The following is a 25,470-nucleotide window of genomic DNA, read 5'->3' as shown; positions in this document are numbered from 1 at the left end:
AAACCTCATCTAATTACGGATTCCTAAAGGGGGAGAAAAAAATGACGGAGAAATGGCGGAAAATATGGCAACAAAAAATAGGTTCCAAAAATTGGAGGCCATGTAGATTCCCCGAAGTGGCGTAAAATAGGTTCCGTCGCAGCACCTCCGTTGTTAAGCACAAACGCGATTCCACAGAACATGCATATATATGTACGCATGCAGCGGGGGTGCCCTCCAGGCAACGCAACGCTTACAACGCTTAAAAAAATGTAAGCACCGTTTATATGCGCATATAATGCACTCGCGAAGGCGATATAAATATTATACGTAAAATACATACATGCGGAACGGGCTCCCTCCAGTGGAAGGATTCACAAAAAATAAATAAAATGCTGATGCGCAGATGCGAACCGTTGTAAGTATATGCGCATAAACGTAAGGTATAAATAAATCTACATGTAAATGTGGATATACAAAATTGTGGAAATATGCATACATATATGTGACCCTTTTTACATGGTCGAATGGATGTAAAGCATCCTGTGAGCATTTCCATGCTAGCCGTTTAGCAGATTGCGGGAATGACAGCACCGCATAGGCTACATCGGCCAATTTCAATCAGCGGAAGGTTCACCTCAGGGGGTACCAATTCGTATGCAGATCGGGAAAGCGCTACGTATGCATAGCAGGTTTGCATAGCCGTGTATACTTACGTGGGGCGTACAGTTTCAGCATACATATGCGGGAATCTATCCCAGGATAATAGCATAAAAGGGAGAAAAAAGATAGCCAAGAAACTTGCGGCAGGGGTAGGCAAAAAAAAGAAAATGTTTCCCTTTTGGCCGTGGAGGAGGAGAATAGACTTAAGCTAAAAGGGGGAAGCTCCTGATATGCCAAGTAAACTAACGATTTTTTAGGATGCAAGAAAAAAATGACGGGCTTACAATTTTTCGGAAAAGTAAAAAAAACAGAAATACAGGAAATTGAGAAAAAACTTCTGCACATTCACAAGTGTGTTACTGCGAGCTTGACCAATTCAAACCTTTTAAATAAGGCAGAAATAATCTTGCATTGGAAAAAATGTCATATGTATGTAACAGATGTGAAAACGCATGTAACAGACTTTTTTGAGAATTACAAGAATTTTGAGATATGCAATGAAATCAATTTATCAATTGGTGAGTATTTTCTGTACCTCATTATATACTTGAAAAATGTGAAAATTAAAAAAAATCCCTTGAGAACTCTTAATTTGTATATTTTTCAGAACAATAAGTGGAAGGATAAATTAATTCACCATTTTTTAAAAAATCTCTTTTTAAAAAATGAGGATGATCAGCAGGATTGCACGAATTGCAAAACGTTGATAATCGAATATTTTATAAATAATTATGGCACATTTCGGGAGGAGCACATTGCCTTATTTTACACCAACATTTTGAGATACATTAACAACAAATTGAAAATAAATTTTTTAAAAAAGAACCAAAATTATTTAAACATTTTTGCCAATTTTCTAATCACTTATAATGGAAATGCAACACTCCAAATAAATAGTCACATGCTTAACGCCTTTTTACTTATTGCGAAGAATTTAAAAAAAATTCTGTTGCAGTTCCCTTTTGACAAAGACATATGCACACATGTGTGCTTGATTTACCAGCAGGTGAAAAATGTCATAGAAGCTTACCGAGCGAGCGTATGTCTTCTTTTGTCCGAGAAGGCACAGCTCTCCCCCATCTCAGAAGTTGGAATAGAATCCAGGCGGGTAGCTCAGTACGACGATCCCCCCAGCGATGTGGGAAGTGATGAAGAATTTGACGCACCTGAGGAGGAAAATGTGGGCACGCAGGTGGACACGGGAATGCACGGCGGCGTAAGCCACCCAAGTACTGTCCTCCTGAGCAAGTACATATGCTGCATAAAGAAGATACAACAGCTGCTGCAACAGTGTGACAACGTTATTAAGGAGAAGAAAAAAGAAAACCCCTTTTTACTATTGTGTAAATATAGAAGCATATTAATTATAAAGTATAAAAATGTAAAGCACCTCAATATTAGTGACAATTTGGAATATTTTATATTATTTTTTAAAATAAAAAATTTACTATGTGAGGGAAGCAAAAACCCGTTTTTTATCTTCCTGTGCATAGACAGCATAAGTTACTGGTTACAAAAAAATGAAAAATTGCAGTACATTTTTGAAGATACCAACAAGGGGGGAGACTTACCAAAAGGGGAAGAATCCGAAGTGTGTTTTTTTACCGATGGGTTACCCAATAATTGTGCCGATGAATGGGTAGGGCATAACGCAATGAAGAGAAATTGTCCTGAGGGAAATGTACCTTGTCCAAATTATGATTGCTCGAATGGACACATCACAAATTTGGATAGTACGCATTTGTTGCACTTATCTGATCAGAGTGAAGATAAAATTTACGAAGAAGGCTCCACCCCCGTTAGGCATGACCAAAGGGTTAATCCCAGCCCAAATGACGATCGTAGTGATTGTAAGGATGACCCTTCTTTGTGCGATGGCGAAGGAGGGGAAGTTCCTGGGGGTGCCAAAATGATAAGCGAAGAGAACGCTCCTGAAGGGGTACCAAACGCGCAGACGAACATTTCACCATCACAGATCGACGAACTGGTTAAAACGGATGGCTATGTCAAGATAAATTGTTTAAGAAACCACTTTGAACGTTTGTCCCAGAAAAATAGAGTCAATTTTATGTCCCATTTGTACAGCGCAATTATGAGAAGCTTACTAGTAATGCTAAAAATGTATTCATGGTATAACATAAAAATTATATGGAAAAGTTGCATTGGCATTTACGAATTTTTACTGAGCAGCAAGAAAAATACATTTATAAAAAAAGACGTATGTGATCATTTAAGGTATATAATTTTTAATCAGGAAAAGAAGAAGAAATATATGTGTTTATCATTGTTGTTAAAATATTTTAAAGAGTCCATGTGTGAAAAGAACGTGCTGGAATATCTTTTTTACTGTTTCTTTCAAAATGACGACTTTTTCATGTTCAGTCTGTACGAGCTGATAAAGCAATGTATTAAATACATATTTATGCACGCGAAGGATAAGAATTTGTTGTACTACATTTTTTTAAAGAATATTTTAATAACCGATAATTTTTGCATGAAGACTTTCTACATAAAAAAATTTATCGAGTTGTTTTACAAGCATGATAGTAATTATGTGTACTTTGTTCTGAATAAGGCGTATTCTGAGTTGGAAAAATATTTTGATATGTCCCTCGAGGAGCAAGAAGGAAGGTGCATCCAAGTAGACCGAACCAAACCTGGACAAAACAACGTAGACAGTTTTATTAACGTGAGCAGTGTAAACAGTGTGAAGAGTTCCAAGGAAATAACAAGCAGACGTTATTTTTTATTTTTAATGAAGCAACTCTTGGAGAGAAAAGACGCAGAAGAAATTGCGTACAATTGTGTTGTGGACCAAATGGAGGATAACATCTTCTTGAATTACAAAATTGTGAAAACTGGAGAGAACTCATTGGAAGGAAAATTTTTAACTTACAATTTTCACTCTTTAGAAAATATCGCCTTCATAGAGCTGTACACATTATGCACTTTGCGAAAATACGAATCCATCGAAGTGGTATATTACAGAGGTGACTACTTCTATCAGCTGAGGAAGAATGTTTTGCTAAATGTGAAAATTTTAAACAACTTTTTTTACTTCTCGAATGACGAATTTGTGCTGTCCATTTTGTCCTTCATTTGCGAGAACAAATATTTGAACCTCTGTGACTTGTACCTATTCCGCACCTTTTTAATCACCTCCATAACGAACATTTCGAGGACCAGTCGGGACGCCTACAGGAAGTACATTCTTCTTTTTTTTGAGAAGTTTTTTATATATTACCAGAGGATGATTGAGATGGACAAACGGAGAAGCTACAACATCAAGGGGGACATAAACGCTAGTGCTACCCATATGGATAAACACTCATTTGAAGTCCAAAAAGTTGTTTCCTTTCTGTATGGAAATGTGGACGTACTGAGAGAAGACCCGATTTGCGACTCACCAAAGAACGTTTACTCGACCTGCATATTTCATTCTGCTGACGAAAAACACTTAGATCACAGGAAGGGCATTTTCCTATACAATTACTACCTTATGAATATCCTTTTTGTTTTGTTCAAGAACACTAATAAAGACATGGGCATCGAGGCAACTGTGTACTGCTCGGACATACTAAACGCGGTAGTGGATTATTGCGCACATTTCGAAAATCTTAATTTTTTCTTTTTCCTATTCAATGCCAAAACGACTTGGAAGGAGTTTTACCTAATATCGAAGGAGATCTTTTTCAAAACTGTGAATATAATTTTGCTAAAAAGGGAAAGCTTTGCCTGCTTAAATAATGCATTCTTTCCATTGGTAAAATCGCACAGGCAGGTGGACCATTCGTTTTACGCCTTCTTACTAAGATTGTGCTTCATTTCGTTAAATCACCGTAGGGAGGTGAACAAGAGGGAAGACGGAATGTCCACCCACCTTCTCACTGGTACAAACAGTGATAACCATGATATATACGAACGGGTAAATAATTTGAGTCGGAGTTCGAATAGGGATGGTGCCCCCTTATGTGACTTTTTCAGTTGTCTCATTAAATACAGCGACATTGAACATATAAAGGAAGACAACAAATATTTAATAAATTACGTAAACTACCTATTCAGTGATTGGGGTGAGAAGAGTGTGGACCGTGAGAATCGTGAGGGCGGCGCCATGATAAACATCCCATTGTACATATTCGAAAGTTTTATTAACAAACTTAAAAAAGAAAATATCATTAAATTAACCAAACACGAGGACGTGGAAAATTGCGAAATGTATAAATTGGCCTTTTACATAAACGAGTTTATTTTGTACCTTAAGGACAACATGGATTTTAGCAAGGACATAGAAGGGGCAACGTTTAGGAAGCACTTCGCTGAAATTAGCTTGTGCAGTTCGAGCACATATTTGAATTTCGAGCAATATAAACAGTACCCTGTGCCCAGCGAAATAGTTCAATCGTCCGATGGGTGGCAGTTAATATTGTTAAAAGTCTACATGTGCAACGTGCTGCACTATTTTATCAGTTATTTGAACACCCTATTTTTGAATGAGTCGAAGAGTTTTTTTTTTGACTGCAGAGGACACCTAATTTTTGAAGACGAAACTGAGAAGGAAACAACGTCTATTATCATTTGGTTGTCTATCAAGTACATATGCATTTTGTTCACCTCCATCGTTGACTTTTCCTTCAAATTTAATATTACCACGTCTGAGGGGGGTAAACACCACGAATCCGCGTTAGCAAATTGTGACTCCAAAGGTGAAAGTACGAAGGATGCAAATTATGTCAGTGGAAAGAAAAACATTTCTTTGTGCTTTTTTCACAGTACAGAAATTCACCTTATCATTCAGAACCTTCTGTGTTTGTTGCTGCACTCCAAGCATATAGCATGCCAGCAGTATCTGTCGGATTGTCTCTTGGATGTCTGCAGAATTATAGTCCTGAGGAGTGGGGATAGTATGCAAACCATTCCGTTGTTCTACGTGTACATCATTTTGCTTATTTTTAAAAACGAAGGGGGAGAATCAAAATGTACGGGGGAAGATGGCAACCAAGTGGACAAATCTCCCGAGGGGCGCGCACATATCGCTGCGGAAGAACCCATCTCGAACGAAAACCCAGAGGACGCAGAACCCAATTTTGAGTTCCTAACGGGAATTATCAGCCGACTGAACAGAATGCTCACGACAAAGGAGGAAAACAATGTAGACGTAAGTGAAATTTTATCTGCACATTTTTTAAAAGGCAATATTACGCCCCCCAAGGGGGAGGCACATGAACATCCCACATTTCAGAACACCAACCAAAGGGAAAACAAAAGAGAAAGCGATGAACCCAAGTGTGCAACACCTTCCCATGTGAATAATAACTTCAAACTAAATGACAAATTGAACATGCTCATTTGGGATGACCAGCGAATTAACACAAATTTTCTGAGAAAGTCGAGCAACATGTGTCTAGCGCTAAGTTCATTGGCCAAGTCGTATAGAGCAAAAGAGCAGTACATCATATACAATTTTATCATAAAAATTATAATCAATTATTTGCTTAACGGAAATAATAAGTTTAAGAAGGTCATTTGCGTGAACATTATAAAACATATATATACCGTTATAGATAATAAAACGCTTTACGAATACATGAGCGATATTTACAAAATAGCTTTAATTTACTACAAGAGTAAATTTTTTTGTTTGAAAAGTGCAAGCACATCACTTTACAACATATTGACAAAGCGCCTGTTGGCCAAGCTGAATTACTCCTACCATGTGTCGTCCAACATGTATTATTTCTGTACGGGCAGCAAAAGAAGAATATTCAAAAACATCAATTTGACTTTTTTCGATTTATTAAATTCGATCAACTTGTTAAAGATATTTTTAAGTGTGTTTATAAAGAAGGGCAAATTTTTAAATGGAGAACATTGTAGCAAAAATGAAGGTAAACCCTTTTTTGACTATTCCAATTTTTATGCCCAGTTTATCCCAATTTTGATATTTCTGTCAAATGTTACAATTTTTAACAATGACGATTATTTCTTGCTAAGAAATGTGAAGGGGGATTTGCGGGCTGCACATAGCGCGCTCCAGTTTTCGTCACACAGTGCCTGCCCAACGGAGACAGGCGGGCAAACTGTAGAAGAAGGTTACAACCAGAGCGATATGCAAGAAGATGGGGAAAACGCAGAATGGGCAGAAGCTCCTACGGGTAATCAACCCTCCAACGATCCAGGTGGGGAGAATCAAACCCAAATAAGCAACAGGAACATATACTTCCTTTTTGTGAAACACCTGAAAAAGTTACTCACCCACGGCAACTACTTCGTCCAAGTGCTCATTTGCAGAATAATCGTCAATGTGTATATGCACATATACCTAAAGCTGAAGAAGAAAAATCTGATTTTTAACTTTTTAAACAAAATTGTAATAAACGCCATGGAAGGGCATAAGAATAATTGCTACCTTCTTCTCTTCATAGAATTTGTGAGGAGGAAGGAGTCCAAAACGTTAATGGAGGAAAATAAAAAAAAGTTCAGAAAAATATTCTTCCAATTTTTATTCCTATTTGTGAGAAGCGAAGAGTATGCAAAGGTTTTGCTAATTTTGCAAATATTAAACATCCTGTATGGTAGGATATCCATTTCGTTGGACCAAAATGTTGTGGCTTTCCTGTTTAGACGATTGACACTATATCAGGATGACATGTTCATATCCGTTTTGGTGAATGAACTGTTGATGAAGATAACAAAACGGGTTGAAAATCTTGTTGCCCTTCTGGACATATACGCATCGAGTAAGAACGAGAAGCACATAGAGTCGTTCCTCTACAACTGGTATCTGCACACAAAAAAGAGGCACAAGAAGGATTTTCAAATAAAGGAAAAGCAGCTCAGTGAATTGTCAAATTATAGTTCGTTTAAGTTCTTCTCTGAATGTGATAAAAAGGGGGTGAGTATTCCTCAGGGTGAGGAATGGTTAGATGGGACTAAACGAAATCTGTCTGGTGATTGTGAAGGAGAGGTCCATGGGCAGGACGCTAAAACGGACGAACCGGTGGATGAAAGGATGTACATTTATCTGTACCTTTTACTTTTCCAAATAATCCACACGTATAAGGACAACATAAAGATTAAGAAGTACTGCTTCAGTATCCTGTTGACAGTTGCAAAATTTATATCCCTTGAAAATTTGTTCCTGTTCGAGCGTATGCAGCAGTATTACGTGGAACACATTAAACAGAACTACCTGGACAAGTACATCATTTCGTATAGCTACCTTATATGCGTGAAATATTTTTCCACTGCCCAGAAAACAGAACATAGGAAGAGTCAGAAGGAGCGCTGCGAACCTGGCAACAAATTTATCGAAGCGATTTACGACTTTATCGACACAGAGAAGGAGAGCACTGCTTCATCTCTCAATTGTAACTGGAAGGAATCCCTTTTCAACTATGCATACTTTTACTTGCTCCTTTTTCTAAATTTGGTGTCTCGTCTGTGTAACAAAAATTCGGTGACGTATACGAAATATTTTGTGAAGGCCTTCATGAACTACGGAATTGTTGAATATAACTACGATCGTCTGGAGGAGGAAGCAAAAATGGAAAATTTCAACGCAGGTGGAGGTGACGATATTCGGAAAAATGTAACCGTTCCCAAGAGAGAGACGCATTCTTCACTTGACTACCCTACCGGAGATGATGCACCAAATTGGAGCAACAAAAATGGAGCGAAAAAAAATAACAAAAATGAAATGTTCGATGTGACACAATTTTTGATTAATAATTATCCCCCTGAGGGTACACCCCAAGTGAATACTCCAAATTATGCGCTGCCCAAGGAAGAGGGTAAAACCCTCGACGAACGCACAACCGCGTATATAAAATACAAAGAATGGTATAGGACCGACTTGAACCAGTGGATAATGCAAGTAGTGAAAAACAAAGTGAGGAACCAAAATATTACATTCGATGTTGTGTATGTCAAAAATTCACTAAAGCATCTGAGAGGGCATAACTTATTTACCGCCTTCTTTGTGGTACTTTACTCTTGCCTGATATTTATGTTAAATGATGAAAACGAACTGATAAGGTACAAGGCCAAAATTGCAGTGTTGCACATGATGAGGAAGAAGACGTTAAATGTGTACCAAACTATGAAAGACATAATCTGTGTTGAGTTCTTCATTTATTACCTTTCCAAGTGGCACCAACATGTGGCCCTACACATATTAACCTTTTGCATATCCCAAACAAAGAGCTGCATTACAGATAAATTTTATTACAACCCAGTTAAATTGTTCGATCAGGAAAAGTACAATTTGTATATTAACAATGTGTTACTGAACCATTTGTTTGTATTTTATTACCTATTTAATATCACTACGATTTACAAGGGAGGAAATCCGAGAGGGGGCATTACCGACTTTTACCACTTTGTCGACACGTTAGGTGGCCAAAAAAAGGACACCTTCGTGAGAAATGTAAACACTGAAAATGCAGCCCCCGTTCTTTCGAACGATGAAACCAATTCGGATGGATACGATTTGTACGAGCTGAAAAAGGATGCCGTGTGGGAGAAAGTACTGGAAAAATTGGTCCATAAGCGTACCGTTCGTACGGAGTGCCATACCTTGGGTGGTAAAGCAGAAAAACCCCTTAGAACCTCCTGCGTGGTGACATCCTACGTGACAAACTTTCTAATATTCCTACGAATGGGCTACATCGCAGATATTAAGAAGAGCCTAGACGATTATTCGCACCTCCTACAGTCCTACAAAAATGTGGACCTTTTTGATTCCAACTTTGTCATTTGCTGGAGCAACCTGTTTAATAAAATAATCATTCTTCTAATCAACATATTCATTTTTTTTCAAAAAAATATAGCCCTATATTGCAACAGTTATTTTTACGAAGAAATAAATATGATTAAGTCGAAGACGGTGTCAATTTATGGAACCTTCAAATTGGTAAGACATGAAATGAATCCCTTTTTACTGAAAACTATGGAGCTCCTGTTGTCCATCATGGGCACTGCCTTCTTAAAAAACAGCAACTTCTTTTCAGATATATACACGTTATTATACTCTTTGAAGGGTTCCGTTTAGTGCGCTGTGTGATGAGCTGAGCTGCAAGGCCGGTTAATCGCTTTAGCAGGATTTGTCACTTTGGCATTCTGCTTACTTTTCGGCCGATCCACTGCCATACTGTTTGATCCTGTCGTGACTTTTGCGACCAATTTTTTGTTCCATTTTTTTACTTTAAAATTTTTTTAAAAATATTAAACTTTTTTTATTTCATAATGGGTTTAATTATAAAATATAAGTTACGTAAAAAAATAAAATAAAATAAAGGAACAACGTAGGAATGGAATGTGGTGAATTGCTGGACGATCGAAATGTGCATTTGAAGGAAGTATAATCTGTGCCCATTACGAATTTTAAAATTTATCAGGAAAGCACTCCTTCACATCCTTATTGTGTTTATTCTGGGCATGTTCGGCTAGCTGTGCAATGCTCTGTGTCTGCATAAATACAGTATAACACACCTAGGGGGAAGGACAAGAATTTCATGAAAAGGCCACGTCATTTTTTGAGTATTAAATAGATTCACATAGGTACGTGGGTTTCTTCACTTAGCAAAATTGGAACTTTCGCCCCACGCGGGTACGAAATGAAGTTTTCGCTTAGGTAGACAACCCGCAATTACACATAGACAGGAAGCTACGGTGCGCACTTCGCTACGCCGACTTACTTTGCAAATCACGTTTAGAGCGTCTTTGTTCGCTTTGAGCTGAGACTTTCCCGCTTTCACTTCCACATTCTTCCTCTCCCTTGCTTGGTTCCTTTTCTGTTAATAAATTACGGGGTGCATGCGTGGGAAGGTATATACAGTTATGTATGCAAATAGGTAGATATGTTTATGCAAATATATATGCTTACACGCCCGCCGGTAGGTGCGAAATGGTGTGTACGCTGCGCAGTTTTTTTTTTCTTTTTATATGCTTTTTTCAAAACGTACACAAGCGTTGCTTCCTTTTCCCATTTTGCTACTCCTAGTAAGGTGTACTTGTTCCCTTTGGATTAAGAAAAAAAATAAAACATCAATTTCGCAGAATTAGCACACTCGCGAAGAAGGTGCACACAGGTGTATCTTTGTACGTTCATAAGTATGCCCTAGCGGATGCCTGTACTGATATGCATATGTACATGTCCATATCGTGGACTGTTTTTCTTATTTCATACTTAGCGTTGTGCACATAAAAAAATATCCTGGGGAATTTTTAATAAAGGTCAAACTTGTTTCAAAAAATGGACGTTTCCTTTTGCTTCATATTCTTAAACATATCAAATGAATTTTTAATGATTTAGTTGTACATATACACGTTCGACGTATTCATTGCATGTGCATGGTAATTGCGTTATACAAGTGGAGAACAGAACAGAAATAATAACATCACAAAAGGAAATAATGAGGAGAATGTTTCTTCTCGTTAAGGCGGCGGAAAAAAGATAAATGCATTTGAACGAATAATTTGTTGTACAGTATGCAGCAACTTAACTAATGATTAAATGGTGAAATCGAAGAAATGCTTCATATAATGGTTACATCAGCATGATAAAAAAAAAAAATGATTATGTACAAAATGAGTTAAGTACGCAAATCGACACAGAAGTAAGAGCAAATGTATGCACAATCGCAAGGAGGAAAAATGAAAATTTTAAATTGCGAATATCCGAAAAAAGAAAAAAGGAAAAAGTAAAAAAATATGAATAGAAACAAAATGCTGAACAGAAAAAAAAAACAGTTCGTAAAACGTTACATGCAACAATGCGCAAAGTTCCGAATCGTTAATTCTTTATCATTGCCAAATCGTAGGATATATTTTTCCGCATCTTTCGCACTCTCCTTTTTTTGCATTTCTTCGCCAATTTAATTTTTTCACATTTTCATGATTAAGTATTTTGTTAACAAATTTAAAGGGGTCGAAAATGGCTTTTACAAAGGCAGCAGAAAAGTAGCCCCACATGCACATACGTATGCGTATCATTTAACCTTGAAATCGCGCACCCGTGCAAGGAAAACATTACGTGCGATTTACGCATAGGGCAAAGCAACATCCCATTGACATTTTTGGAAGTGTAAAGAACGAGTCTAGAAAGGGAACAATATTGTAAAAGAATAAAAATAGGTCATGACGCACCTCCTGGGATGAATTTTATTTTTCCACTAAGCTTAAGGGGGTAGCCATTTTGAGACATCAACGGGACACACATGTAAAAAGTTGAAATGGTCATCTCCACCACGGTTTCGTACGCCCCCAAGCTTATTCATTCTTAATCAGTTGTGTTAACATTTTTTTTTTTCCCCTTCCTCATCCTGAAATTTTACAAGACATTATTTGCTAAATAGGGGAAAGTGTAAAAAAGGTGAAAGGTAAATTGGGGGCGTTGAGAATAAAGTATGCTGGTATGATCACCACTCTAATGTTTAGAAAACTTCAGAGCAACACCTTCAGTTAGTAAGTCCCTTTTTGGTGTAGAGCAATACGGATGAGCTAACTTTTTCTGCTTCTTACGTATCACGTACTATACATAATGTATGCGAAAAGTGGACAATTTTAGTGAGTAATTTTTCAACGACATTGTAGAATATAAAGGGGTAATAAATCGACATTACATTTTTCCTTATTAACCATGCATAGCGTAAGTCTTCTGTTCTCCTTCATGCGTCAAAGTGGGCATATAAATGAATGTAGAACACGCTCGCAAGCAAACAGGAACGTTCGAAAAGCGCTCCATCTTTTTCTGACATTTCATTATTTTTGCAAAATGTTGGATACACTATAGATGGATAATGTAGTCATTATCGTCCATGTGTTTTGGAACTCTGACGGTTGTATTCTTTTCTTTCCAATTTTGATTCTTTATAAAAAAATGACTTTTTCTGGCAACGCAACCCCTGTTAAAGGATGCAATTACGGCACTGTATGTATAGGAAGAAGTAAATAACAAATTGCGATATATTTTTTACTTCAAAATTGTAACATCTTGCTTTAATACGTATAAGCGAGAAAAGGATTAAAGAGAAAACAAAAATGTACCACTCGTTTGGAAAAAAAAAAAAAAAAAAAAAATACAATGGAATACCTCTCCTATAAAAGTATACAATTGGAGAGTGCAATTCTGTGCACGTAAAAATAAAAATAAAAAAAAATCATACAAATGTAGACCTCATTACGATATGTGTAAATATTTCCATCTACACGAATTAGCGACAGATACAGTCCTTTCTTTGAAAAAATGGAATATATTTTTTGTTCTTCCGTGCGCATCATTAAAACGTTGGTTGGGTAAATTATGCAGAATAAAAGAAAAAAAAATACAAACGTTGTAGTTAAAAGTAAAAGATTTATCAACGGGTAGTCATTTTTTTTGCTGCATCGTAATGGTATGCATACCACAGAAAGTACACTCTTTCTGCTTAGATTTATGCAAATGTGAAAATGTGCGGGAAATTGTCTATGTACACATGTAGACACACTTTTTAACAACATTAGTGTTTCCGCTGGCGCGCCCCCACGGTTAGCGCAATGAGGGTGACACATACTTAGAAGCGAAAAAAAAAAAAAATTTTACACTATTGTAGGAAGGCGTGGTTTAGTGCCAATTGCACTTACCCATGATGAAATTTACTTCTTTTATGAAGAAAATTTTTATCTTTAAAGTAATCATTTCTGTTTTGAATAAGTATGTAAAAAGGGAAGCCCGTGATTTTTCCTTTTTTATATATTCGTTAAAAATAAAAGGTTCTCAAAATGCAAATTTTAACAACGGCGATGAATACAGGGGAGACACGAATAGCGGTGGTGGGGGGAGAGAAAACGTGAATGGGTCTGTTACAAACGCTGAAGGGGATAATACGAGCAGCACTACCGCTACTACTGACGGTAGTGCTGCTGGAAGCGACATCTCTATCATCAGCAGTGCCAACAAAATAATGAACATAAGCCAGCTAAATGAAACCATCTCCAACTTTTTTTCAAACGCTCTGGCGGAAGCAATTAGAAACATACAGGATAAAGAAAAACACCAAGATGACCAGAAAAAGGAAGATGAAAAGGTGAAAAATAAAAGAATACCAATAGTACATACCTCCATCGATGATATTAAAAGATTTTCCCATGTGAAGGGAAAATTGAAATTGATCTACGTCAGATCGTTCTACGATAATGATGGTGATGATAATAAGAATCTGAAAGAGTTATATGAGGCAAAGTTCCAATTTTACAAAGACAAAGTAATTTATGTTACGACCTTTGCTTTGGTAAAAAATTCCCTAACGAACCATGTTAACCAAACAGAAAAATGGTTCAATGCTTCGATGAAGCTTCTACAAAAAAATTATTATAATATATCCGTAAGGTGTAGTCCCATAATGGAAACATCCTATGGAACCATTTCATTTAGCGCTGAGGAACTCAAGCGGTTTGAAGCATTAAGAAAGGCACTGAAAAAAAGGGTAAACATAACACATGATAATCTTTTTTACAACTTGGATACATTTCAGAGTGCCAAGAGGAAATACCTCCAGCAGATCAATTACAGTTCTGTGGATCCCAATTTTATGAGCAGTGTAGATGCAAAGGATGGCAATCCAAATGTTAAGGATGCTTCCATTCTAGAGGAGGATCTTCTGAACAGTTTAGGTCCTTTCGACAGAATGAAGTATGTATCCCACAGGAGAGTCAAAAATAGTCATAAGATACTGTGTAGCCTTGAGAAAGACTGTAAGTATAGCTTCTAAATGGGGCATATTTGAGATGCTTCGGAATGTTTCGCGTGGGGGATTATCCCTTAACGTAGATATAGTGCATCATCATTGCATGTGCGATCTTTGTTAAAGTATTTCTTCCCTTCTTTTGGGGAGAGTGTGCACTGCGATTTGGGTAAAGCGACCCAAAAGTCGCTCTAAAGTGCACTTAGGAGTTACTCCTTTTTGTGCAAAATTTGCATAAACTTAGGATTAACAAAAGGATGCAATAATGTGTGTCATGTGAGATATCCACCCGTTGAATGACTCCCCTCCGATAACCGTCTCTACTTTTCCCACGCGCGATGAGAACCGACCCCGAGTTCGCAGTTGTATGAGCATATACACCAGTGCATGCATCTGTAAGTCCACATTCAAGAAGACAAAATGTTCTTTTTCCCATCCCACTGCAGTTAAGAAGGTAGAAGACCGATTCATGGTGTACAATTTGATACGAGACAACATAATCGAATCGGAAGAAACCACCGACGTGATCATTTTTGAGACCAGTAACAACGGAATATTCACCTACGATGCTAAACATTCCAAAGAGATCACCCTTCTAAGTAAAAACTTTGAAATAGAAATTATGATGGATAGTAATGCATTCCTAAACGAACATGATAAATACTTCTACTTAAATAAGTATAACCCTGTACACTTGGAGCTCCAAAATAAGGGTATAATAAAATATGATTTTATTTACGCCTGGTTATCTAGCTACTTTATCGATAGTCATAAGTATAAATTCTTTTACCCCTCTTTTTATATGTCCAAACAGTACGACAATTTTGATAATGGGTTATATGGGGTCAATTTTTACACCCCTCAAAATTATAGTTTCTTCGAGAGGGTACAAAGTAGTTATGCACACTTGGATAGTGGGAAGGGGGAAACGGATAGTGATGTACCACACAAGAAGGTAAGCCAGGGTATCCCCACAAAGATCATTCGTAACGATAATAATTTCTCCTTTTTTGAGCTAAAGACAACTCTACATAATGAGAACGTTGGAAAGGGGAGTTCTGGAAATATTCCAGGATATAATAGCAACAACGGGATGGAAGGCGGAAGTAAAGAAGGCAATTTCGCCTACGGTGCTGACATGAATTCGAACCACATGGGAAGTAAAGGTCCTGAAAAAGAAGGGGGCAAGGAGAAAAATGCTCATGATCCTTCAAATGCACCTTTATACCCCCCTGGTAATAAACAAGGTGCTAACAATAGGGACTCTAACATGAATGCCCAGACAGACAAGAGAGGAAATGACGTGACACATAAAAATGGTAACGTAAAAGATGCGAAGGGAAAAAAAGGTGCTAAGAATGAGCCAAGCACAAGTGACACCGGTAGTTCCTATCTTGGCAGTGTCTTTGGATACGTGATGAAAATAAAAAATATCATTTACGGTGATGAGGAAGATGCGTCTACCAGCGATAGTTCTCATAAAACTTCTGATAAGCGCCAAAATTCGAAGGTGTCACAACAAAGTAAGAACACGAATAGGAATCCCATATTTTCCAGTTTCACACCGGATAACGAAATCGTGCCCTCGAAAAAACCATCCAAAGAGGACACTCAAAAAGTGAAGGCAACCAACATATCGGAGGAAAACGTCCCTCCAGTGGAAGACCAAGCAAAAAAAGAATCTCCCTCAATGGAGGAACCGAAGAAACACTCTAAAGAACCAACCACTGATCAGCCAATACAGCCCGTTCCAACCATGCAGCACGAAAATGATCAGCCGAAGCCCAAGGAATTGTCTGTGGAGGGGGTCTCCAATGTAGCAACAGATCAAGCAGCCATGTCGGGATATGCGTCCACACCAGAAGAGCATCCTCCTACAGCATATCCTTTCTTTCTAGTACAGGAGCCCATTCCTGCGCAAACAGCGGAGCCGGCCACCCAAAACACCTTTGACAGAAAATATGGCGAAGACATTGGGGAACAGTTGGAAAGAAAATCAAATGAATATTCCGACCAAAATCCGGAAGAATCAAATGAAAAAAAGTACGACAAAAATGGGGAGGACTATTTTGAAAAAAAAACGGAAGAGCATTTTGAAAACAAGGAAGAAGAATCCTTTGAAAAAAAAATGGAAACTCAAGTGGAGGAAGTGGTATCCCACAAAATTTATGAGGACCCCTCCGACAAAAAAACAGAAGATATGAGTAAACTATATGAAGAACACAAATACGATTCGTTAATCCCATTTTTGCATAAAATATTTCATGATAAGACACTCCTATCGGATAAGTTTCTCAACAGTGACAATTACGATAAAGACGATTCTGATAAATCTTCCGTGGAGCGAAGCTCAAGTGATGATTCTAATGAAGATTCTTCTAGTTTATACCATCGATTTTCCTCCTTACGGCAAAGCAGCAAAAGGTTCGCAGGCAATTACACCGACACTGATAACATACTTGTAGGAGAAAACGTCGATGAAAATTTAAAAGACAAAATTTATGAACAGCATGAAAATTTCCCAATATATGAAGAGATATTAAGAAGACACCCAAGTAGAATAATTGTGGGATTGCTCCAAGAGGGGGCACAAAATATGTTCATTCTGGACTGGCTATATGGAGATAACATTCTATGCGTACTTAGATCCAGATTATACAAAGAGTTATATTACAATATGGTACGAAAAAACTATTTCACAGTTTTGAATAAATTTAAATTTGGAAGAGATAAGGAATTGACCATTCTGTCTAGTGATCAAAATGGGGTAACCTTGAGTGCAGATTTTTATCCTCATTTTTCGGCCATAAAACTCTTTTTTAATGACAAAAATAGTGACAACTTTGAGAATGAACTTAAGTCGTATCTGTTGATTATTCACTATTTGCTAAATTCGGATAGTAGTCCTTGCAAGGATTACAAAAATGTTAAATATTTTTACACCAGAGATACGTTCAATGTGGCTCACTTAAACTTCCTCAGTGACAAACTACTTGCGCTACTCTCCGAGTGTGCCTTGGAAATTATGAATTGGGATATCCCCACAGGGATAATAAGAAAAAATGAAAACGAAATAAATAGGACAATTTTCAGTAGAGCCTTAAAAAATGTGAGCAGAAGTGTACACCACTATGCGTTCAAATATAGAATGATAAACGGAAAGGATGCAGTTAAATTTGCCATGAGTAATAATACAATGATGGAAGATGATTACAACGTTAAGTATGATTTTTTTCTTAACGTAACGTCTAGACTGTTCTATTTGCACGCTGTAGGTCTGGTCCATGGGAACATCAAGGCAGACAACTTCTTCATTCAGGAGAGCGAAGAGGATGATAAGCATGTAAAGGTCACTCTAAGTACATTTAACGACACTGTGGAGGAGGGCGGTTATGGAAATTTCAAAGGAAGTGCAATTTACGCAGCTCCAGAAAAATTAAAATCGTACTTCAATACAATCGCGTATAATTTAAAAAGTGATGCTTTTGCCATGGGATTGAGTTTAGCTACTATTTTTACCAAAAAAAATTTTGTCTTGCAAAAGGTGGAAAGGAAGTTAACCTATCCTACGGATAAATACATCCTCAGTCTCATTAAGAGGAACCCCATGGTGTTGCTATGGATCAAATCGGTTAATCCATTTTTACGGAAAAGACTAAGTATATTTAAATTTAGATCCTACTTGAAGGTTAGTGTGCAAGAACTAGAGAGAAGACTTTCCGAAAAAAGTGTCTACAAATGGTTTAACGACAAATTTAAATTTATTAATTACGAGGAGGAAGACAACTTGCATGCTCTTTTTACGAAAGCGGAAGGGAAAAATTTATCCGGATTGAGCAACAACTCGTCCAAAATGAAAACAGAAGAACAGCACAACGACTTGGACACCTGTTTTTTTCGTTATACTCATGCATCGAACACAGAAAAGGAAGGCGACACGCACTTTCTAAGGGACTCCTACTCCTTTGATATGTTCATGGGAGAATCTTCATCTAGTGACGAGAAGGAAGGTTTTTCATTTTATCAATTTCCCATAGTGATAAAGCGTAGAGGAGCATCTACACGGGCAAGAGAACATAACGATGATAAGAACGATGGTAGTAGCGATGGTAGCAGTGAGGGTAGCACTGATGGTAGCAGCGAGGGTACTAGTGATGGTAGCGGCAAGTTTACTAGCGGGGGTAAAACAGTCCAAAGGAGGAAATCCTACTTTTCAAGCATTTCCAAGCACGACTTTGGGGAAAGTTCCAGCGAAACAAATAGGAAGTTCTGGAAAGGGAAAAAAAGTGATAAGGAAAATATTTACAAAATACCATTCGGTAAATATTTCCAACACGAAGTGGATTACTCCTCCCTAGATGCGCACAATAGGAAGAATTATATTAACGCATGTTACCATTTTAAAAATGGACTTGTAGGGACTGCCATGAAGACGCTGTCTATCGAACGTGAGGCTTATAGGGCGGACCTATTTGACATGTACCTACTTAACAAGGAGAAGTTAACCTATTTGGAAGACAAAGACGATAATGTGAAAAATTTAATGTCCATTTTACAAGGTTTTTCCAGTCCAGATTGTAAAGTAATATTGAACGAGCGAATATATGACAAATGGTACAGCGTTAGAAAGATGGTTCTTCTAAAAGCTTTGCTCTTTTATGGCTACTTTAGCCTCCACGAGAGATTATCATACGAATTTAAACTATACGAATTGCAGAATTTCCCCCTCAAGGAGGATAATAGTGATACTTTCGAAACAGTTGTGAAGAGATGCATGGAGAGGGCACACTTTAATGAATTCAGTAACTTACTCTTGGCTCAGTACCTCTATGATAATTACCACGAGGGGAATCAATACACGAGCATATTCATAAATTTCTACGCCGTGAACAAAACTGTGTATAATATAGACACTAATGGGGTAACTAATCTGATGAGGAGGTACATAAAACAAAGCCTTAGCAAAATTGACTTCAAAACTGCCGACAATTTTTTACACTATATGAAGAGAAAAGAACTGCACAGGGATATAGACGTGATCGAATTGGCGCCAGTAAAAATGGACAAGTCAAATTATCTCGACCTGTATGAACACAATGTCCCTCTTATAAATTCATTCGTCATAAAAATAGACAAATTTGTAATCAAAGATATGAACATAAATTTGGCCGTTCTTCTAAATAACACCTTTTGGGGGATGAAAAATAAGTGTAAGTGCGTCAACTATACTCATCTGCATGTTAGAAGCAGAAGAAGCAACTTACCACAGGGAAATATAAGTGGAAAGCAAATGATAGATTTGCACAAACCCGTGGGTACTTTGCTGAGGGAAATTATTCCAAACAGTTTTGAGATGGAAAACAACCCAAATGATCTCCTCTCCTGGCGCAATTTCAAACCGAGCAATATCCACCTAGATGTTGTCCTTCGAAATAGTTTACACTTAATAGATAGAAGTACACTCATAGCTTGCTCGAAAAGGCTAAGTAAAGTGGCACCTATATATTCGCCAAACATTACAAGTTCGGACAAAAGCGAAATGATGAATATTAAAGTGGGACTGGGGTCATCAAAATATTTTTATTTATCCTTTAATATATCTTTGCTTAGATCAAAGGAAATAAGTTTGAAGGATCTAATTTATTTTATACACAAAAATTATAAGTCGCAACTTGACAAAAATGTCACGTACAGCAATGTAGGAGGAAAGAACAGACGGGGGATTTTCAACTGCCTTGCGGTGAGTGAACAGAACACCTTTTTTTACAATAACGTCACAGGGAATCTGATCAAAGAAACTTCCCTCAATAGAGTCATCTCCGCTTTGTACAATGTTGACCTGATGGAGCCCTCTTACATTATTAAGGCCGCCCTCAATTATTACAACAATAGGGGGAAAAATTCCGTCTTGTTGAGCCTGGTAACTCTTTGTAATTCCGTTCGTGAGAGAAGGAAGGGCACTAATGGGAGGAAGTCGGAATTCGTTTTGGAACCGTCGGCTGGAGTGTATTCGGATGGGGTGGAGCGAACCGGAAACGGAGAACAGGTAGAACTGGAACGGACAGACGCGGAACGAATAAATGGGGAACACCAACACGATGAAACCACAGTTCTTAAACAGACAACTGATGAGTCCACATATGTGGAACCCCAACACAGTGAACCTACAACTGGTGAACACGCACAAGAGGAAATTACAAATGTTGGCCCCCCGAATGATGAACACAGGCATGATGTCCCCCCAGTTGTGCTCTCCCCAAACGAGTCGTCCTTTCTGCAAAGGAAAAAAAATGTCATAAAGACAATCGATAAGGATGGTGCCTACCACTACGCAACCGTAGAGTGCCTGCATTTCTTACACAAAAAGGTCATCAATTTTTTCCATGACAGTAATGTGACAAATGCGTTCGATCAGATAGCCATTCCTTCGGAGTACAAATATATAAATAAAAGGAAGCAGTTAAAAAATGGCAATTTCCAGTATAGTACAAAAACGATAAATTTTAACATCATTTCCAATGTGATGAATTTGCAACGTTATGAAAAGGAATTGTACACCTTGGCCGATTTTATGAATTTAATTATACAATGGTTGGTGGAGCAAGGACCGTTCGATATTAAAAATAAATGCAACTTTTTATCTTGTAGTAACCACAGATCACAATTCGGGATGGTCTTAAGCATAACCACAGAAAAGGGAGTCAAACATGTTCTATACAAAAATGATGAAGGTCTCATGAAATTTCTCTTTTATGATATATTGAAAGATCACCAGTCAAGGCGTTACTCCCCCGAGCTTATAGCATCCGCAATTAAGTTATACAATTTGAAGGTGACCTTTTTTTTAAGGCATGAAATTGGCGGTATATTTCCAGACCTCCAAAGTTTGGTTAACCCTCTGGAAGAGGTACTTTTAAGATACATCTTCTATTTATGAATATGCTATCCTTCTCCTATGAATCCTTTGAGTGGACATTTTCTTCATTCCTTTTTGTTATGTGTGTTTTTTGGGATTATCCAATTTGGATATGTTAGAATGGGCACCCCCAGTGTGAGTATACATATTTATATTTATATATATGCCTGTCTATTCCCCCTTGCAGATGACCCCCCTTCCCCCATTCACCGACTGCCTAAAACAGTTAAAGGGGAAAAATGTGACCCTGTATGGGGACGAAGCAAACCAAGGAATGTACGTCTCCTTCATATTAGAATTTGTAAATAAAAACATTATGTACAGAATGTCGAAGAATACGTTTAACAAAATAATATACTACTTTAATGACCAGGAAGTGAGCAAGAATGAGCAGTCAAATTTACAAAAACATGTTTTGTCATCTATCCCCGAAATTGAGGACAAATTTCGGCATGTATTTTTAAGAGAGCTAAGTTACTATGTCAACATCCCCACTGAGTTAAAAAAAGGAAACAAATCATTTTCGGTTACCATGAATGCAAAGTTTTACGAAATATTACGTCAGAAATGTAACATGCCTGAACGAAACTGCTTCTACGATGTTGAGGAAGTTCTTAGCAACGTTAACGGAACGTTTACGGAACCCGTTTTTTTTGTTAAAAATGTAATCACAGGCTTTTTGGCAGAAAAATACAATGCGCAGATGATGGCGCATTTGTTCCCCAACGGACGCATGTGAAGGCGTCCCCATGCCACCTGTGTGAATACATATTTCTCACATTTTTCACTTTTCTTCCCCCCCTCTTTTTTTCCCCATTAGGTCATGAACTTTTTCCTGAGAAGAAAAATCCGTGCTGTTTTAAGCAGAATAAAGCACACCATAGTTAGTTAGGCATCATCAAAAATTATCGCATGGACGGTTACACCCGTTTGTACATTCAGGGGTGTTTCCCTTGGGCGTATATACCCATGTCGTCTAGGAGGGTCGTCCCCCCCTATATGCCCACTTTATGTGTAATTAACTTTCTACGTGCATGTATCGCATGTTGGAACTTTCTGTATTCATTTAACAGATTACCCCTTTGTTCTCATTATTCATACATCATTTCCTGCGTTCCAATTGCCGATTAACATAGGAACCTTCCCTTTTTTTATAATTGGCCCCCCTACTCAACATACTTGTATGAGAATTTTACTGTCAGGATAATTCTGAGTCACGTCCACTTCTGCATTTGAGGCCAGTACGAGCAAGTTGTAAAATATGATGGAGATGTTCTTGTCGGACATTTTTTTCACAGGAAATATGCGATCGAATTCTATAACATTGGAACACTTTGCACTTATTTTGTGCAAATAATTTTTCAGTTTAATTAATTCTTCGTTATATTTATATTCGGAAGAGGTGAAGGATCTCCTACTCACAAGTTTGCTGGATGGGACACTGAGGGAGTCTTTCAAAGTATCACTGAAGTTGTATACATCTTTGCAGTCTTTCTCACTTTTGTTTTTATGTTCTCCGTTTGGATGCGATTTTCTGTGTTCATAATTTTTCCGGGCGAAGCCACTCATCCTGTCAAAGTTGTCATCCATTTGGTCGAAGTTGTAATCCACTTGATCGTAGCTATTACCGAAGGAGCCATTGGAGTATCTTTTCCCGCCATGGTTTTGCTGAAACTCAGTTTTTAAAAAATATTCATCATTAAAGTTTGCCCGTAACTGCTCAAAGTTTAAGTGATTCTTGTGTTTATTTTTCCTTTCGTTTATGGAGGATACCGTCGATTTGGTCTGAAGTAACTTAAAGTTGTTTGGCTGCATGTTGATTTTTTCATTTTGTATCAGGTCATTACCGAATAAGTTGTAAACATCCTTCCTTGTGTCAAAGTTGATGAAATTTTTTGCTTGTTCATACGAATGGAAAGAGGAGGATATTGAATTCTCACTTGGACCATTTTTCACATCATTGTATAGAAGAAGAAAAACGTAACTCCCCCCTTTCAAATGGGTACTAAATTGATTATCTGATTTTTGCCTTTTGTTCATTTTGTTCATTTTGTTCTCTTCCCAGATGTTATCCCTCAGAATGGTGTCCTTATCGATTTGCGCAAAAATTCGTTTGTTCTTCCTTTCTTCCTCCTGGGGGTAGTTTCCCCTTCCTTTGTTATTGTCCTTACTAAGGTTGTTACCGCCCCCATGGTTGTTGATACTACCCAAATTATTGGATACCTTCCCATGCGGAATATTCCCACTAAATAGGAGGCTACTGTTCAGGACACTGAAGGAGAAGTTCTTTTTGTTCAGAGTTTTACTCATAACTAAACTATCATTGGAGTAGTTATTTCTTTCTGCACTTGTGTGCCTTTTAATGTCTAACACATTATATTTTAAGAACGCTGTGCCGTTTAAGTTACTTTGCATGTTTGCATCTCCACTACTTTCCTTTGTGTTAATATTTCGCACCCCATTGTTAATTGTGTACAAGTTATTAAATTTAGAGCAATCGAAGGAAGAGGTGTTAGTTAGCATATCATGATATATCACATTTTCATCATTTGGGATGTCTTCATTTTCAAAATGGTAGTCGTTCTCATACAGTTCGTTGCTTTCTTTCAGCATTAGATCATTTATGTCTGCTATGTTTCTGTTTTTGTTTAGGTAGTTGGCCCTTTTCCTTCGAAAAGTGCCGTCATCCTGGTCCCCCATGTAGTTGTTGCCATAAGTTGCTTCCCCATCCTGCAAAGATAGCACATTCTTCTTTGCCCTGTGCCTTCTGTTCGCCCTGGACCTTTTTAATATACCATTTTGGAGCCTACATTCATTCAGGCTACTGAATAAGCATTTCTTATACATGGCGTAGAAATCAGTTAGTAACACCTCCAGCTGCCTGTGCAGAAACATGGTTATCCCTTTAATTAATATTGCTGTTTGTTTAAAATTATAATTTCCATTTTTTATTAACAACAAATTTTCGCTTAGGTTTGTGTATCTCACTATTCTGTCACTTATGCAGTTTTTTTTAAGAATCACTTTGCCCCGATAGAAGTTGCTGCTGATGCCTATAAAGTAGATGCATCCCACTTTGGTGGACTTGTCGTATATCAGCAGGTTCTTCTCTCCGTTCGTGTTCGACGAATTCATTTTTTTTTTATTTTGGATGTGAAGTTTAGGGGAGAAGGAAACAGGCCACACGCAACAGCGGTGTCTTAATAAAGTCCTATAGGCGAAACCCTTTCCCGCAGGAGAAAACAAATTCTGGTGTGAAAACAAACGTGGGCGAATGGTAAAGCTTCAATGAGCCTATGACTGCAAAGGTGCTACAGTGCAAGCAGACACGATTATAAAATCTCAAAATGATCACCTCCGTATGGGGGGGCTCTACAATGGCTCAGTTCGTTATGAATGCACAGGTGGTGCTTTACACTAATGTGGACACTTCAACTTTTTACAAACGAATGGGGAAAGGAACGGACTGGGGAATAAGCCGAAGGCACAGGGTGCTTTGACCTAGTTGTAGCACACGTTTTCAAAGAACAAGTGCTCACCTATAGAGCGGTGAAACGGCGAAAAAGATTATGTCCACTGTGTGCGCTGATAACGCAGCGAACGTAACAAAAACAAAAATGCGACTAGCGCAAATTTACTGATATTCGAATTATGTCAGTTGCTTATTTTGCAATATCTGCTCGTTTTTCTTTTTAGAAAATGTGTTGGCCCTTTGCCTTTATATCCGTGTGTGCGTATGTGTAACTGTGTGCATTTTTATTTCTCAAATTTAGCGTGGGTCCCTATGGTGGATACATCACCGATTTAAATAAGGCTGAGACGCTATTTTGGTAATGCGAAGAAGAGGCACATAAAGAAGAATAAGCTATATTAACATACCGACAATGGTGAAGAACGGCTTCTACTTTTTCCCCGCCATGGTCATTAATTTAAAATATTGTCTACCAAAGATTTAATGTAATTACATACCAAGAATATTTTTTTCACATTTTGGTGTTGATTTTTTATAGACAATTTTTACACAGTTGTATTTTTTTTTTTTGCGCTGCTATAGTTTGTTCGTTGCAGTGACAAAATAAAGATATATTTTTTCTTCCCTTCTTATATGCAACATAAAAAAGAAAGTTGTGAAGAATGGTGTAGCCTTGATGATTTTTTTAACCATTTTGAAAAATTTTTAAATGTACA

General features: G+C 37.6%; 4 protein-coding genes across 4 annotated transcripts; 2 read left to right on the top strand and 2 right to left on the bottom strand.

The window, feature by feature from the left end:
• Positions 1 to 913: 913 nt before the first annotated feature.
• On the top strand, positions 914 to 9,694 carry PCOAH_00039340 (Uncharacterized protein; the record flags this gene model as incomplete). The annotated part of the gene is made up of 1 exon (XM_020060725.1): positions 914 to 9,694. The coding sequence occupies one exon, from the start codon at positions 914 to 916 to the stop codon at positions 9,692 to 9,694; it is 8,781 nt and encodes a 2,926-aa protein (XP_019916357.1).
• Positions 9,695 to 10,026: 332 nt separating this feature from the next.
• PCOAH_00039330 (Uncharacterized protein) lies at positions 10,027 to 11,294 on the bottom strand (the record flags this gene model as incomplete). The annotated part of the gene is made up of 3 exons (XM_020060724.1): positions 10,027 to 10,134; positions 10,341 to 10,436; positions 10,608 to 11,294. 3 exons carry the CDS (start codon positions 10,629 to 10,631, stop codon positions 10,027 to 10,029), a joined length of 228 nt encoding a protein of 75 aa, XP_019916847.1.
• A 1,974-nt stretch (positions 11,295 to 13,268) lies between these two features.
• Positions 13,269 to 22,174, top strand: PCOAH_00039320 (Serine/threonine protein kinase; the record flags this gene model as incomplete). Its single annotated transcript, XM_020060723.1, has 4 exons — positions 13,269 to 14,376; positions 14,813 to 21,273; positions 21,470 to 21,946; positions 22,103 to 22,174. The coding sequence occupies 4 exons, from the start codon at positions 13,269 to 13,271 to the stop codon at positions 22,172 to 22,174; spliced, it is 8,118 nt and encodes a 2,705-aa protein (XP_019916093.1).
• A 278-nt stretch (positions 22,175 to 22,452) lies between these two features.
• PCOAH_00039310 (Uncharacterized protein) lies at positions 22,453 to 24,417 on the bottom strand (the record flags this gene model as incomplete). Its single annotated transcript, XM_020060722.1, has 1 exon — positions 22,453 to 24,417. One exon carries the CDS (start codon positions 24,415 to 24,417, stop codon positions 22,453 to 22,455), a length of 1,965 nt encoding a protein of 654 aa, XP_019916177.1.
• Positions 24,418 to 25,470: the final 1,053 nt, after the last annotated feature.

Source organism: Plasmodium coatneyi, chromosome 12 (assembly GCF_001680005.1).
Source record: "Plasmodium coatneyi strain Hackeri chromosome 12, complete sequence".
In the NCBI taxonomy this organism is placed as follows: domain Eukaryota; phylum Apicomplexa; class Aconoidasida; order Haemosporida; family Plasmodiidae; genus Plasmodium; species Plasmodium coatneyi.
Note: the sequence above shows the minus strand (reverse complement) of the source record. Positions and strands in the feature narration are given on the sequence as shown.